The sequence below is a fragment of the Neoarius graeffei genome, chromosome 4 (assembly GCF_027579695.1).
Source record: "Neoarius graeffei isolate fNeoGra1 chromosome 4, fNeoGra1.pri, whole genome shotgun sequence".
NCBI classification, from domain to species: Eukaryota; Metazoa; Chordata; class Actinopteri; order Siluriformes; family Ariidae; genus Neoarius; species Neoarius graeffei.
In genome coordinates, this window is record NC_083572.1 from 78,969,064 (window position 1) to 78,984,802 (window position 15,739).

At 41.4% G+C, this 15,739-nt stretch overlaps 1 protein-coding gene across 1 annotated transcript in view; it reads right to left on the reverse strand.

Annotated features, from left to right (window-relative positions):
* stk25a (serine/threonine kinase 25a) overlaps positions 1 to 15,474 on the reverse strand; it is a 43,644-nt gene extending 28,170 nt beyond the window's left edge. Inside the window, exons 1-2 of the mRNA XM_060919765.1 lie at positions 15,106 to 15,474; positions 4,043 to 4,273 (exon numbers count right to left, since the gene is read on the reverse strand). Of these exons, the coding sequence (XP_060775748.1) occupies positions 4,043 to 4,273; positions 15,106 to 15,135 (261 nt within the window). The 5' untranslated portion in view covers positions 15,136 to 15,474. The remainder of the gene's footprint in view (positions 1 to 4,042; positions 4,274 to 15,105) is intronic.
* Positions 15,475 to 15,739: the final 265 nt, after the last annotated feature.

The window sequence follows — 15,739 nt, forward strand, 5'->3', positions numbered from 1 at the left end:
GGGGTTGTAATAAAAATACAGTAAATAGCCCTATTCTACAACTGGAGAGAACCGCTCAACTAAGTAAAGAGAAACGACATCTATTACTGTAAGACATGAAGCATCTTTTAATTCATAAAAATAAACGAACACTGACTTAGAAGGTGTGTCTAAACTTTTGACTATTACTGTACATGGTGATGTGGCAGCAGGGCGTGGTCAAGTGTCAGCTGTGGGCAGCAAGGAGTCGGTAAAACCAGCAGGTAACATGATGAGTTTCACCTGTTTGATTCCAGGCAACTATCTATGCGTGTCTTCTGTGTTCATTCAGGGAAACCGGTAAATCGAGAGAGAGAGAGAGACAAGCACCATGTGGGCGCGTGTGTACGTGCGTGTACACGCGCGCTGAAAGTGCAGAGAGCAAAATAAAGTTGCAGAAGAGTGAACTTTAAATGGAAAAATAAAACACACCTTGAAGTTGTCAAGCCTGTCTCCCATTTCCACATTCCCTGAACTGGAAGAATGTTACAGGCGACTCTCATTTACCGCCAGCATTCCAGCAAAATCAGCGAGGCAAATGGAGTGAAGTACAGGGTTAGTCAAAATTATGTTAACACTTAAATGGTAGAAACCATTTATTCACAAAACGTACATCATATGTGCAAGATGATTTACAGGACGATCTCAACCTGTTCACCATCATGTTCAACACACAAAAACCTTTGAGCAACAGTATAATTTAATCTGTCACTCATGGCGTATGTCTACCTGCAGGAGAAAAATAATACATTAGGTGTTAACATAATTTTGACTAACCCTGTATATACACACAGAGGGGCAACCATGGCCTAATGGTTAGAGAAGCAGCTTTGGGGCCAAAAGGTCACTGGTTTAACTCCCTAGACCAGCAGGAATGGCTAAAGTGCCCTTGAGCAAGGCGCCTAACCCCCAACTACTCCCCAGCACATGTTGTACGTCGCTCTGGATAAGAGATCCATTCTATTAATAAATAGAAACTGTGTGTCAATGGTTATGTTACTCAGCAACATCTTTAATGTGATTGAACAATTAACGCCGACTGAAAAAAAATGGAGGAAGGAAGTTGTGGCAGCGGGGGCGTGGCCAAGCGTTGGTCTGTGAATGGAGGGCGGAGTCAGGGAAGGTAAGTGGTGGAATCATTGCACCTGATGGGGATTAACCTGTGTTTGTGTGTCTTCCCCAGTGACCACGCCCTTTAAAAGGAGAGGAGAGCACAGAAAGGGAGCTCTCCCCAACCAGAACACTTGTGTGTGTTAAATGGGTATTGTCAAAAATATCATGCAGTGTAAATAAAACTGGAATTCAACACACACATAATAAAATGAACTCATCTAAGCTTTCTGAATGTTTTTGCCAAAGCAGTTTTGCTGTATTAGACCACAAAAGGCTCTGATAACAGGAAGCAGCAAGTTGACTTTCGGAATGAACAAAGCAGGTTTCTGTCCACTTGTCTTAACTGACTCCACAGCTGTGTGTTTTATTCTATCCGCATTCACTGGATATGAGCAATTGCGTACTCTGACTGGCTACTCTACTACTAGGATATCAGCTCACATATCGTGAGTAGAGAAAAACAAAATGGTGTTGCTGAACCAACTGAGGACAAAATAAAAACTCTACTTGAAAACAAAACCTCAAAAAAAAAAAAAAAAAAAAATATATATATATATATATATATATATATATCGTGAGTTGGCCTAGTGGTTAGCATATCCCAGGGCCGGCTCTAGGTCTTTGGCTGCCCTAGGCGAGATTGAGTTTTGGCGGCGCCCCCCCCCAAGAAAAAATCCCTCTAATAACGTCTAAATAACACTTTAATCTAATCACTCTATTACTATTAAACCATGTACGGTGCATGGACAATAAACAAGAAGTCATTTTTATCTTTTTCATTATTGTTATTATTATCATTATTCACATAGTGTCACAAAGTAAAATGACCACACAAATTCAATACATATCTCCATATAATGGGCAAAAACTCTTCTGCACCCTGTTCAAAGTGTAGTGCATGGACAATAAACAAGAAATTATTTTTAGTTTCTTTTTTGGTATTAAAAGTTAAGTGATCTCTGAAGAATTAACAAATTAAATGAATAAAAAATTCTACAATTCTAAATTGTGCAAACTTAAGCACCCTGTTAGGACATCAATGGGCTGTATTTTCAAACAAAAGTGCTATTATGGGTACTTTGTTATTGAAGTAACATTACAATGGGACTCGTCTGGTCTTCCTAATGGCAAATTCCTTGATATTATCATCAAATGATATTTCTCTTGAGATCTCTTGGTTGATGCTCATCAGAGCAAGCCCATTCAGACGTTCTTGACTCATTGTTGACCTTAAGTATGTCTTCAGCAGTTTTAATTTTGAAAAGCTTCTTTCAGCAGAAGCTACTGTCACAGGTAGTGTAACAGCAGAGGTAAGGAGCGCGTATTTCTACATCCCCAGCCGCATCAGAGGTGTTGTAAAAAAGGTTTTCAACCTTTCATGAGCCAGGGCGCACTTTTTTCAATGAAAAAATCTCAAGGCACATCACCAATAGAAAATGTTGACTGAAACTAAAACGCTGTTGCCAATATTTACAATATACAGTCATTCTATAATTTTCCACGGTACACTTGGTGATCTCTCACGACACACTAGTGTTCCGCGGTACTAGAGTTCGGCAGCACAGTGGTTGAAAACACTGTACACCACTGATGCACTTGGTAACATCTCCATTCAATAACTCCATCCCTCCTTTTTGGTGGGGTTTTGGTCGCCCTTGGCACCCCTGGGCACACTTTGCGCTCTAGGCAATTGCCTAGGTCGCCTATAGCAATCCCCGGCGCTAGCGTATCCGCATCTTGATCAGGAGATCACAAGTTCTACTTGCGGTCGGGTCATACCAAAGACCGTCATAAAAATGGTACCTACTGCCGTCTGGCAAGGCACGCTGCAATACAGATTCAAGTGGGGAGTCAAACTATCGCAGTTAACAGAGGACTAGCCCCCCACTGTAACCCTAGCTATGTAATAGGCGAGAGGCCAAGGGCTACGGAAATGGAGATCGGCGCCGCCCTATGCGCCACATGGCGTGGGAAGGGACTTTTGACTTTTTTTTTATATATATAATATGGTATAAAAGTATTTGATGGTAAGAATGTATACTTTTTTTTTTCAAGAATGATTATTATAGTGAGCGGCACGGTGGTGTAGCGGTTAGCGCTGTCGCCTCACAGCAAGAAGGTCCTGGGTTCGAGCCCCATGGCCGGCGAGGGCCTTTCTGTGTGGAGTTTGCATGTTCTCCCCGTGTCCGCGTGAGTTTCCTCCGGGTGCTCCGGTTTCCCCCACAGTCCAAAGACATGCAGGTTAGGTTAACTGGTGACTCTAAATTGGCCGTAGGTGTGAATGTGAGTGTGAATGGTTGTCTGTGTCTATGTGTCAGCCCTGTGATGACCTGGCGACTTGTCCAGGGTGTACCCCGCCTTTCGCCCGTAGTCAGCTGGGATAGGCTCCAGCTTGCCTGCGACCCTGTAGAACAGGATAAAGCAGCTAGAGATGATGAGATGAGATGAGGTTTGTTTACATTCTAAGCAAAAATGATTTTGTTGGACGTTTTGTATAAAGTTTTTATTTATCAAATTTGCAAAAAATAACAATACAAATGCTCTGTTTCTCAAAATCCAGTGAATGTGGATGGAATAAAACAGTTATTCCACTCAATCTCATCATACATGGCTTATAGCCGACTCGGTGCTACGTGCCTCATTGGCTATCAGCTCATTTACGACTCAATTTCATGGAATAACTCTTAAATGTTCCTGAATAAAATAAAGTCAACATTAATGACATTTATACAACATGTATGGATTTTTGCTGCTATGGGTTACTCCTGAAATTCTTTTGGGAAAGTGCAAGCTGAATAAAAGCAATTTGAATAAAGAACGAACAGAATGTGCTCACTCCAGCAGAGCTGAATAAAGTTCTTATTGGTTTTATTCAAATATGCAGTTGAATATGAAAAACCTGTCCACTGACCTTCAGGTAGGAGCCAAAGTATTTGGTGACAAAGGGACTGTCGCACTGGCTGAGAACTGTGATTTCCTGCTGAATGTCTTCGATCTCATCCTCTGCCTCCTCTAGATCTATAATCTTAATGGCCACTACCTCCTTGGTGTGGTTGTTGATTCCTTTGTAAACTTCTCCAAAGGAGCCTTTGCCAATGCGCTCAAGTTTGCTGAAATACTGCTCAGGATCCACACGCGTGTTCTGGTCAATAAACAGACACACATGTTAAGCATGTTAATGTACTTCCAATTTTTAAAGAGAAAAGCAAACACACATCAAGTGATGCAAGCTAATAACATGTGACTTTTCCAGAAAACTAGGGAATAACCATCTTCGAGTCAAAAGTGGATGTCACAAATTAACCTGACAGTTACCAAGCAACAGGTTCACCAGGAAACATCACTGAGGATTTCAGTAAGCAGAGGTAATACAAGTTCATTTGGTCGACACCAAATGAACTTATTTTATCGTAACCAAGTTAATTACAAAAAGAGCAAAGCCAAATCAAATTACTATGTTAATGAAAATCAAAACAAGCCAAAAAAGTTATGGCAAGCTCTGAAAGCTTTAGGCTCTTCTTCAAAATGTAAAACTAAATCATGTAATATTGGTCTTAATATTAATGATGTATTGAATTTTGACAAGAAAGCAGTTGCTACACATTTCAATACATTCTTTACTACCATTGCCCCAAAACTTGTAGAAAAACTGCCCCTGGGCAGTGGTAGGTTTGGAATGGATTATGTTAAAGCCTGGGGCGGCACGGTGGTGTAGTGGTTAGCGCTATCGCCTCACAGCAAGAAGGTCCGGGTTCGAGCCCCGTGGCCGGCGAGGGCCTTTCTGTGTGGAGTTTGCATGTTCTCCCCGTGTCCGCGTGGGTTTCCTCCGGGTGCTCCGGTTTCCCCCACAGTCCAAAGACATGCAGGTTAGGTTAACTGGTGACTCTAAATTGACCGTAGGTGTGAATGTGAGTGTGAATGGTTGTCTGTGTCTATGTGTCAGCCCTGTGATGACCTGGCGACTTGTCCAGGGTGTACCCTGCCTTTCGCCCGTAGTCAGCTGGGATAGGCTCCAGCTTGCCTGCGACCCTGTAGAACAGGATAAAGCGGCTACAGATAACGAGATGAGATGAGATGTTAAAGCCTATTATGAAAGGCTAAATGTAACTGAAAATGTGTTTGTATTAAACAGAATCACATATGATGAGGTGCTCAAGGTACTAGTGGGTATGAGTCCTAGTAAGGCTACAGGAATGGATAATATTCCTGCACGGTTTGTCAAGGATGGTGCTAGTATCATTGCTCATCCAATAACTCGTATTGTGAACCTGTCACTAAGCACGGGAGAAATACCCGATGATTTCAAACTAGCCAGAGTGGTTCCATTGCATAAAAAGAATAGTAAGACAGATGTTGGTAATTACAGGCCAGTCTCTGTACTGTGTATCATGTCAAAGGTTTTTGAGCGCATTGTTTTTAACCAGTTAAATGAGTATCTTGTACAAAACAATTTATTGTATGAACTACAATCAGGTTTTCGCTCTACTTTTTCCACTGATACATGTCTTATATACCTTCATGATTATATCAGACAGCAGTGTGACAAGGGTTTTTATACAGGTATGGTGTTGTTAGACCTACGAAAGGCCTTCGACACGGTAAATCATGAAATACTGCTCAATAAGCTCAAAGCCCTTGGTATGAGTGAAGAATCTTTTATTTGGTTCAAATCATATTTATCTGGTAGAAAACAAGTTGTAGATGTAAATGGTATTATGTCTCAGGAATGTAATATAACGTGGTGTGCCGCAGGGTTCGATACTGGGGCCGTTGCTGTTTCTGATATATGTTAACGATATGCCTGCCGCAGTCAAGTGCAAACTTCTGCTTTACGCAGATGACTCGGCACTTCTCGTATCGGGAAAGGTTGTATCGGGAATAGAGACGAGCCTCAGTACCGAGCTTGCATCAGTGCAAGAGTGGTTAATTGATGATAAACTCTCGCTACACCTGGGCAAAACTGAATCAATTTTGTTTGCATCTAAGCGTCGGTTAAGTGTGCATGACTCCGTACAGGTCAGGTGTGGTGGAAATGAAATTGAATCAAAGCGTAGTGTAACATATTTAGGCATAACTTTAGACAAATCTCTTTCTGGCGATAGTATTGTAGATAAAATTGTTTCTAAATGTTCCAATAAAGTAAAGTTTCTGTATAGAAATGCCCAAAATTTTGACAAAGACATTAAAAAACTTTTAGTATCAGCTTTGATTCGGTGTCATTTCGACTACGCCTGTACCTCTTGGTACAGTGGACTGACAAAGAAATCCAAGTCCAGATTACAAGTGGTTCAAAATAAGGTCATCAGGTTCATGTTGAATCTCCCTCCTAGGTCTCATATTGGGGTGGAAGAGTTTAGAAATGTAGGATTGTTACCGGTGGATATGCGTGTAAATCAATCAGTTAAAGTTAGGACATGTGTATAATATTTTTCATAATAATGCTCCTGTGTATGTGAAAGAAAATTTCCAACATAGTACAAATTCACGCACCAGAAATAGTATTCATACTTTTAATATTACCCATGTTGGGCCTTTTAGTAAAAATAGTTTTTATTTCACTGGTGCTTCATTGTGGAATGATCTACCTCTGTCTGCCCGATCTGCTCAAAATAAATGTATTTTTAAGAAAATGGTTAAAGATAATTTTATGTCACAACTTCTAGTCAACAGTCAGTCTGCTTTTATATATTACTGATGTTAAAATTGTGTAATATATTGAAATTTTCAGTATTATTATTTTTCTCTTTTTGGATATATTACTCTTTATTTATTGTGATTTATTATTAGTATTATTATTGTATTTTATGTTATTTGGTGCTATTTTGTTTACCTATTCGAGGACCACAATGGAAATAAGTATTTTTACTTTTTGTGTTATCCTCCGCAATATTTATATGTTCACATGTTATATGTTTCTATTGCGAAATAAATCAATCAATCAAAAAAAGACACTGGAATATCAGGTACTGCAATCTACAGTACATCATCCGTGGATTACACATATTTGCCTGGTATATAAACTAATACAGTTCATGGAACAAGTTGCTTCTGCCTTTGGCATTTTCAAGAAAACTGAATCACCAGGACTTTGTCAACAGATGTAGCAATCTGAAACCTATTATTATTAATAAAAGCACCACGCCTCAAACTGGTCTCAAAGTTCAGAAAATAAGATCCTGCCAAAGGTGAAAACTTTGATTACGCTAGCAGAGCTTTTCCTTGTCCATTAAACTGTGACTGTCCTACAGTACATCTTATAAAAGTAAGAGAGCAAAGGTCTAGCCATAAATCTGGCCCTTGTCTCCAACAGCAGCCATTACACCTGCATTCAAAATGATGGACTGAAATGTCTCTTCTTCCTTGTAGAATGTCTAATATGTAATGGACGTAATGCCACTTCATCTTTATTCAAATAGCGACCCCAGACATAAATTAAAATTACCTGCATGAACATAATGCAAATGGCTGTCTCAGTTTCCAAATTTAAACCCTTATTTTGAATTGTTTTCCAAAAAATATTTCATAATTAAGAATGTAATATACACAAAATCCTAATTCGATACAATTTTGATAGTCAGTTTCAATACAGCAAAAATGAGCAATACCTGAATATGTGCCTTAGGTTTCTGTACTCAACTGACAAAAATATTCAACATTATAAATGACCATGTCAGCTGTGTTACTTCTGCCTCAGGTGAAGTCATGTGTATTCCTGCTATTATGAGTTATTCTCTGCTGTCTAAACAACACAATTACAGTGAGGAAAAACTAAGAGATTACACAGACTGATAATAATCGCAATTCATTTTTTTACTTCATCAATTTGAATCATGATAAATTCATCACTGCACGATGTATCATTGCATGCCCAATACAGAGACGTATCAAATCTGTGTGCAAGAAATATACTCGGTGAATAAATTGTCCACTGAACTGTACAAATGTCATCACTTCCTCAGCAGGATCCCATGGAAGTAATTAAGGAGATCTGCCATCAGAGATACAGTATAATAAAGACTGATAACAGAGTGGACAGGTTAATGGGGCAAAAGAAAATGGGTGGTGTGGCATGTTTATGGTCTAAAGGATAAATAGAAAATAACAGGCTTTATTGCCTTGTAGCAGATGAAATTATATGATATCATACTGTTACGTCAGTACTCGAGTCCGACTCATGCCCTAATTTTAAGAACTCGTGACTTGACTTGGACTTTAGCACTGATGACTTGGACTCAGACCCGTGCATTAACTGCATTCGGACTCAAATTGGAGATGAGGAGTCGGATTTTTTCTTTATTTTTTGTAACATGCCATAATAATTTGACATACTGTAAGATATTTATATCTACAATAATTTCTATACTAATTTCGTGCAAGAGAATGCACATTCGCCTGTTCATACGTCATGTTCAGGAACAAACTAACGTTAATGACACTAAAAGACCTGGAGAGAATGTCCCTAGGATTGTCCGCTTTGCTTATACAGACTTCTCATGCGGTGGGAAAAAATGCACTGCTGTGTGTTCCATATGCAGAAGAACTATCAAGGAGACGACGGGGACAACCTTGAACTTCAATCGTCATTTGGTAAGACTCCACCCAGAGAAGGAAGTGACACGTGATGTTCATTGCTCTGTTGATAGCGGGGCTTGCTGAGCGGTGAACTAGCTCGTGTTAACCCTCTCTCATGTTATTTGCCCTCTTGATAGTGGGCGGGGCTTCCTGAGCAATGAACAAGCTTTTTATCTGTAGCCTATTAACTAAAATGGGGCAGTCAAGCAGTAACATTAGTCCAGCACAGTAGCAGAGACGCTTTCACATAAAGGCAGCAACAGCCACCGTCAAATAGTGCAGTTGGAGTCTTATTCTCGGACTCAACTTGCAGCAATAGTGGACTCGACTCGAAATTTTCTTTAATGACTTGGACTTGACTCGGACGTGAACACTGGGGACTCGAGACTGGACTCGGACTCGAGGTTTCGTGACTTGACTACAACACTGTGTTATGGCCTTATTCACTACTTCATAAATTGTCTTCTAATTATAATTATCTCTCAGGCCAAACTATGGAATTGAAGGAATTTGGGGGGGGGTTATACATTCTTAAAAAAAAAAAAAAAAACCTTTTTCCAGGCCTTAAACATACTGAGTTCCTGGAAACATCCACAATTTAAAAAAAAAATCATCATTTCTTGATTTAGAAACATAATACTCGTGTCTTATGTCACACAGAGCATGCTGTAGCAGCACCCTGGCTTCTTGAGTAACCTCACTCAGGGAAACAGTCAGTAGTGAGCAGAATGGTATGCTTTCGCTCATATGTTCATGTTCTTTCGGACTTATTCACACTTGTCTCCACTGTTGTGTACGTGACTAGAGCAGTTTTCTTCTGGGCCAAAGGTTTCTGCCTTCTATGCTTTTATAACACTCACAGCACGTCACACAGGTTAGAATTACTTAATGCCCCAATGACAGATCCAGACTTTTATTCTTCACTCTCCCAACATATAATCTCATCTCATCTCATTATCTCTAGCCGCTTTATCCTTCTACAGGGTCGCAGGCAAGCTGGAGCCTATCCCAGCTGACTACGGGTGAAAGGCGGGGTACACCCTGGACAAGTCGCCAGGTCATCACAGGGCTGACACATAGACAACCATTCACACTCACATTCACACCTACGGTCAATTTAGAGTCACCATTTAGCCTAACCTGCATGTCTTTGGACTGTGGGGGAAACCGGAGCACCCGGAGGAAACCCATGCGGACACGGGGAGAACATGCAAACTCCACACAGAAAGGCCCTCGCCGGCCACGGGGCTCGAACCCAGGACCTTCTTGCTGTGAGGCGACAGCGCTAACCACTACACCACCGTGCCACCCCCAACATATAATATCAGTGGAATAAAATAATGTTTAAATGCCTTAAACTCAAACATGGGTTCAGACTTACTTTCTTCACTCTAACTACATACCTTTCCTAGGAGTTTCACTGATGTTGTATGCAAATAGTGTATGTTATTCACCCTAAAGTACATGTAATATTATCCCTTAATAAAAAATTCCAGTGCAGGGATTGGCCAAGGATGGCTCACGTGACTTAAAATAGTTCCACCACTGATTAAGCAATGTATCTTGTATCGTCAAAAATTGAAAAAAATGGATATGGTGCAAGTCAGTCATGGTATATCCAGGCTGCACCTCTCACAAAATAGTACTACTATACTGGTCACCTCATAGAATCCATAATTTCAACCCAAGCCTGTCAGTGCATGGTATACAGTGGTGCTTGAAAGTTTGTGAACCCTTTAGAATTTTCTATATTTCTGCATAAATATGATCAAAAACATCATCAGATTTTCACCCAAGTCCGAAAAGTAGATAAAGAGAACCCAGTTAAACAAATGAGACAAAAATATTATACTTGGTCATTTATTTATTGAGGAAAATGATCCAATATTACATATCTGTGAGTGGCAAAAGTATGTGAACCTCTAGGATTAGCAGTTAATTTGAAGGTGAAATTAGAGTCAGGTGTTTTCAGTCAATGGGATGACAATCAAGTGTGAATGGGCACCCTGTTTTATTTAAAGATCAAAGTCTAATCTTCACAACACAGGGACCCCAGGGTAACTTCTAAGCAACTGAAGGCCTCTCTCACATTGGCTAATGTTCATGAGTCCACCATCAGGAGAACACTGAACAACAATGGTGTGCATGGCAGGGTTGCAAGGAGAAAGCCACTGCTCTCCAAAAAGAACATTGCTGCTCGTCACATGGACAAGCCAGAAGGTTATTGGAAAAATGTTTTGTGGACGGATGAGACCAAAATGGAACTTTTTTGGTTTAAATGAGATGCGTTATGTTTGGAGAAAGGAAAACACTGCATTCCAGCATAAGAACCTTATCCCATCTGTGAAACATGGTGGTGGTAGTATCATGGTTTGGGTCTGTTTTGCTGCATCTGGGCCAGGACGGCTTGCCATCATTGATGGAACAATGAATTCTGAATTACACCAGCGAATTCTAAAGGAAAATGTCAGGACATCTGTCCATGAACTGAATCTCAAGAGAAGGTGGGTCATGCAGCAAGACAATGACCCTAAGCACACAAGTCGTTCTACCAAAGAATGGTTAAAGAAGAATAAAGTTAATGTTTTGGAATGGCAAAGTCAAAGTCCTGACCTTAATCCAATCAAAATGTTGTGGAAGGACCTGAAGCGAGCAGTTCATGTGAGGAAACCGACCAACATCCCAGAGTTGAAGCTGTTCTGTATGGAGGAACGGGCTAAAATTCCTCCAAGCCGGTGTGCAGGACTGCTCAACAGTTACCAGAAACGTTTAGTTGCAGTTATTGCTGCACAAGGGGGTCACACCAGATACTGAAAGCAAAGGTTCACATACTTTTGCCACTCACAGATAATTAATATTGGATCATTTTCCTCAATAAATAAATGACCAAGTATAATATTTTTGTCTCATTTGTTTAACTGGGTTCTCTTTATCTACTTTTAGGACTTGTGTGAAAATCTGATGATGTTTTAGGTCACATTTATGCAGAAATATAGAAAATTCTAAAGGGTTCACAAACTTTCAAGCACCACTGTATTTGATTTATACTTTAACATGAATATATGAATAATGGTCTCATGGTGGAATTATGATGCACTGGTTAGCACTGTCGCCCCACAGCAAGAAGGTTAAGGGTTCAAACTTTCCGGTTGATGGGGGCCTTTCTGTGTGGAGTCTGCATGTTCTCCCCATGTCTGTGTGGGTTTCCTCCCACAATTCAAAGTTAAAAAATACCCAGCCACTTTGGTTGGCCCAAGCCCGGATAGACTGGGGAGGGTTCCGTCAGGAAGTGCATCCGGTGTAAAAATCTATGCCAAATCAAATATGCAGATCATGATGATCTGTTGTGGCGACCCCTAACAGGAGCAGCCGGAAGAAGAAGAACTGAATAATGATCTGACGGGGTTGAGTATACAAAGGAAAACGACAAATCTCACGTTATTCCCGACTAACATGGGAATGTTTGTTTTATGCGTAACCAATTATCCCATGCAGGGTTGCAGGAGGCAAGCTGGAGCCTATCCCAGCTGACCATGGGCGAGAGGCAGGGTACACCCTGGATAAGTCGCCAGCTCATTGCAGGGCTGACACACACGGAGACACAACCAACCATTCACACTCACGGTCAATTTAGAGCCACCAATTAACCTAACCTGCATGTCTTTGGACTGTGGGGGAAACTCATGCAGACACAGGGAGAACATGCAAACTCCACACAGAAAGGCCCTCGTCGGCCACTGGGCTCGAACCCAGAACCTTCTTGCTGTGAGGCAACAGTGCTAACCCCTACACCACCGTGCCACCAACATGGAAATTACATGCATCCATTATCTGTAGCTGCTTATCCTGCTCTGTCGCAGGCAAGCTGGAGCCTATCCCAGCTGACTATGGGCGAGAGGCAGGGTACACCCTGGAAAAAATCACCAGATCATCGCATGGCTGACACATACCCCTTTTCCACCAAATCAGTTCCAGGGCTGGTTCACAACTCGTTCAACTTGCGAGCCAGCTGAGAACCAGTTTGCTTTTCCATAGCTCGCGGTGCTAAGCGGAGCCATGTCATTACATCGCTGTATACATCATTACGTCGCTGTATACGTCAGTTACGTCGCTACGTTTGCATAAACCTTGGCGCGAATATCGAAGCAAAAACAACAATAATAATAATGGATGACTTCGCGTTTGTACAGCTGCGGCTTCTCGTCGCTTAAAAATGGCGATCTTTCGCGGTCTTGTTATTTTTGTTGGTCTTAACAACTCCGCCCCCCCCCCGCTGACGTGAGCGGTTCTTTCCTCTGGCCCAGCAGAGAGTTGGTGCTAGCCTGGAACCGGTTTTTCTGGCCCCAGAGCCAGTTCTTTGTCAGTGGAAACAGAAAACCCGGTTCCAAACTAAGCACTGTCCCCAAACCAGCCCTGGAACTGCTTTGGTGGAAAAGGGGCAACAGAGACAAACAACCATTCACATTCACACCTACGGTCAATTTAGAGCCACCAATTAGCCTAACCTGCATGTCTTTGGACTGTGGGGGAAACCGGAGCACCCGGAGGAAACCCACACAGACACGGGGAGAACATGCAAACTCCACACAGAAAGGCCCTCGCCGGCCGCTGGGCTCGAACCCAGAACCTTCTTTGCTGTGAGGCGACAGCGCTAACCACTACACCACCATGGGAATTAAGTTAATTATTATTAAGTTAACATTTTGCTAAAACATAGCCGAACAACAAAAGCCTGTTATTTTCTATTTATCCTTTAGACCATAAACATGCCACACCACCCATTTTCTTTTGCCTCCATTAGTGTCCACTCTGTTATCAGTCTTTATTATACTGTATCTCTGATGGCAGATCTCCTTAACAATTACTTCCATGGGATCCTGATGGGGAGGTGATATTTGTACAGTTCAGTGGACAATTTATTCACCAAGTGTATTTCTTGCACACAAAAGGAAACTTCATAAACAGATACATACATACATACATACATACATGCATGCATATAACAAATACATACATGCATGCATAAATACATACATACAAATACACACACATACTGTACATACATACATGCATGCATGCATAAACACACATACATACATACACAAACACATATATATATACATATATATATATATATATATATATATATATATATATATACACACACACACACACGTATACATACATAAACACATACACACATGTACATACATAGACTTAGACAAAACTTTATTTATCCCTGAAGGGCAATTAGAAGGGCGAAGAGCGGTACATTAAAAGAGCAAGAAAATAAAATCACAAAACGAATAAAATCGCAAAAATGGGTGGGGGGAAAAAAGCGTATTATGTACAATATGGCAGGCCTGTTGCCAGTAACAAAGTAAAAGAAAAATAAATAAATAAATAAATAAATGCAGCAGATAAAATATGACAAATAAATAAAATGACGCGTGGATAAAATTAAAATGACAATATGATTAGAGTGGCATTGTAGTTAAAGTGACAAGGTAATATTGTAATATTGCACATTAGGACATGTAATATTGCACTAGAGTATTGTACAGAAGACTTAAGTTATTGTAACTGTCTTAGATTTCTTAGAGTTCAGGAGGAGAATAACATACACACACATACATGCATAAACACATACATACACACACATACATACACCTCATCTCATTATCTCTAGCCGCTTTATCCTTCTACAAGCTGGAGCCTATCCCAGCTGACTACGGGCGAAAGGCGGGGTACACCCTGGACAAGTCGCCAGGTCATCACAGGGCTGACACATAGACACAGACAACCATTCACACTCACATTCACACCTACGGTCAATTTAGAGTCACCAGTTAACCTAACCTGCATGTCTTTGGACTGTGGGGGAAACCGGAGCACCCGGAGGAAACCCACGCGGACACGGGGAGAACATGCAAACTCCGCACAGAAAGGCCCTCGCCGGCCACGGGGCTCGAACCCGGACCTTCTTGCTGTGAGGCGACAGCGCTAACCACTACACCACCGTGCCGCCCCACACACACATACATACACACACATATATACATACATAAACACATATACATACATGCATGCATGCATAAACATACATACCACACACACACACACACTCACACTGTGTGTGTGTGTGTGTGTGTGTAACATACATACACACACTCACACTGTGTGTGTGTGTGTGTGTGTGTAACATACATACATGCATGCATGCATGCATATACACATATATACATAGATACATACATGCATGCATGCATAAACACACACATACAAACATACATGCATGCATGCATATACACATATATACATAGATACATACATGCATGCATGCATAAACACACACATACATGCATAAACAGTCACGCCTCAGGCCAGGATCAGCGGGATTACCTGGTTGCCGAGGCCCCGCAGATGCGCCATGGCGGCGGTCACACCGTGCTGGAGCTCCGCTGTGTTTCTGGGGGTTTGGGGTGAAGGGTTCTGTTCCTCCTCTCCGCTTTTTACGCACCGTTGTCTGGACCGTTGTTTTTGTTGGCACACACACACAGACTCTCTCACACTGAAACCTGTGTGTGTGCTTCACTCAGTCACAGGGCTGTCTGTGCAGGCAGAGTGAAGAGTAATCTGGCTTCATCTCCTCTCCCCGTCCAGCGCACACAGCGGCCATAACACGCTCACTGAATGTTTACTAAATGTTTATTAATCTCTCTCTGACCGGAGGACACGCCCCTTTCCTGAACGACTGCTTTGTCAAAAAGGCTGAAGTAATGCGCATGCGCATGATGCTCTACACTTTTGGGTAGTGTATTTTGTGAGACCTCTCTGCCCAGAGGACACGCCCCTTTCCTCATCGACTGCTTTGTCAAAAAGGCAAAGCAGTCCTCCTAGAGCAAAACAAAGATAATGCGCATGCGCATGATGCTCTACACTTTTGGGTAGTGTAGTTTGTGTGAGGCGGTTTTCAATAATAATAATAATAATATTGATACTTGTGTTATTAGTATGTGTTATTTAGGCCTACAAT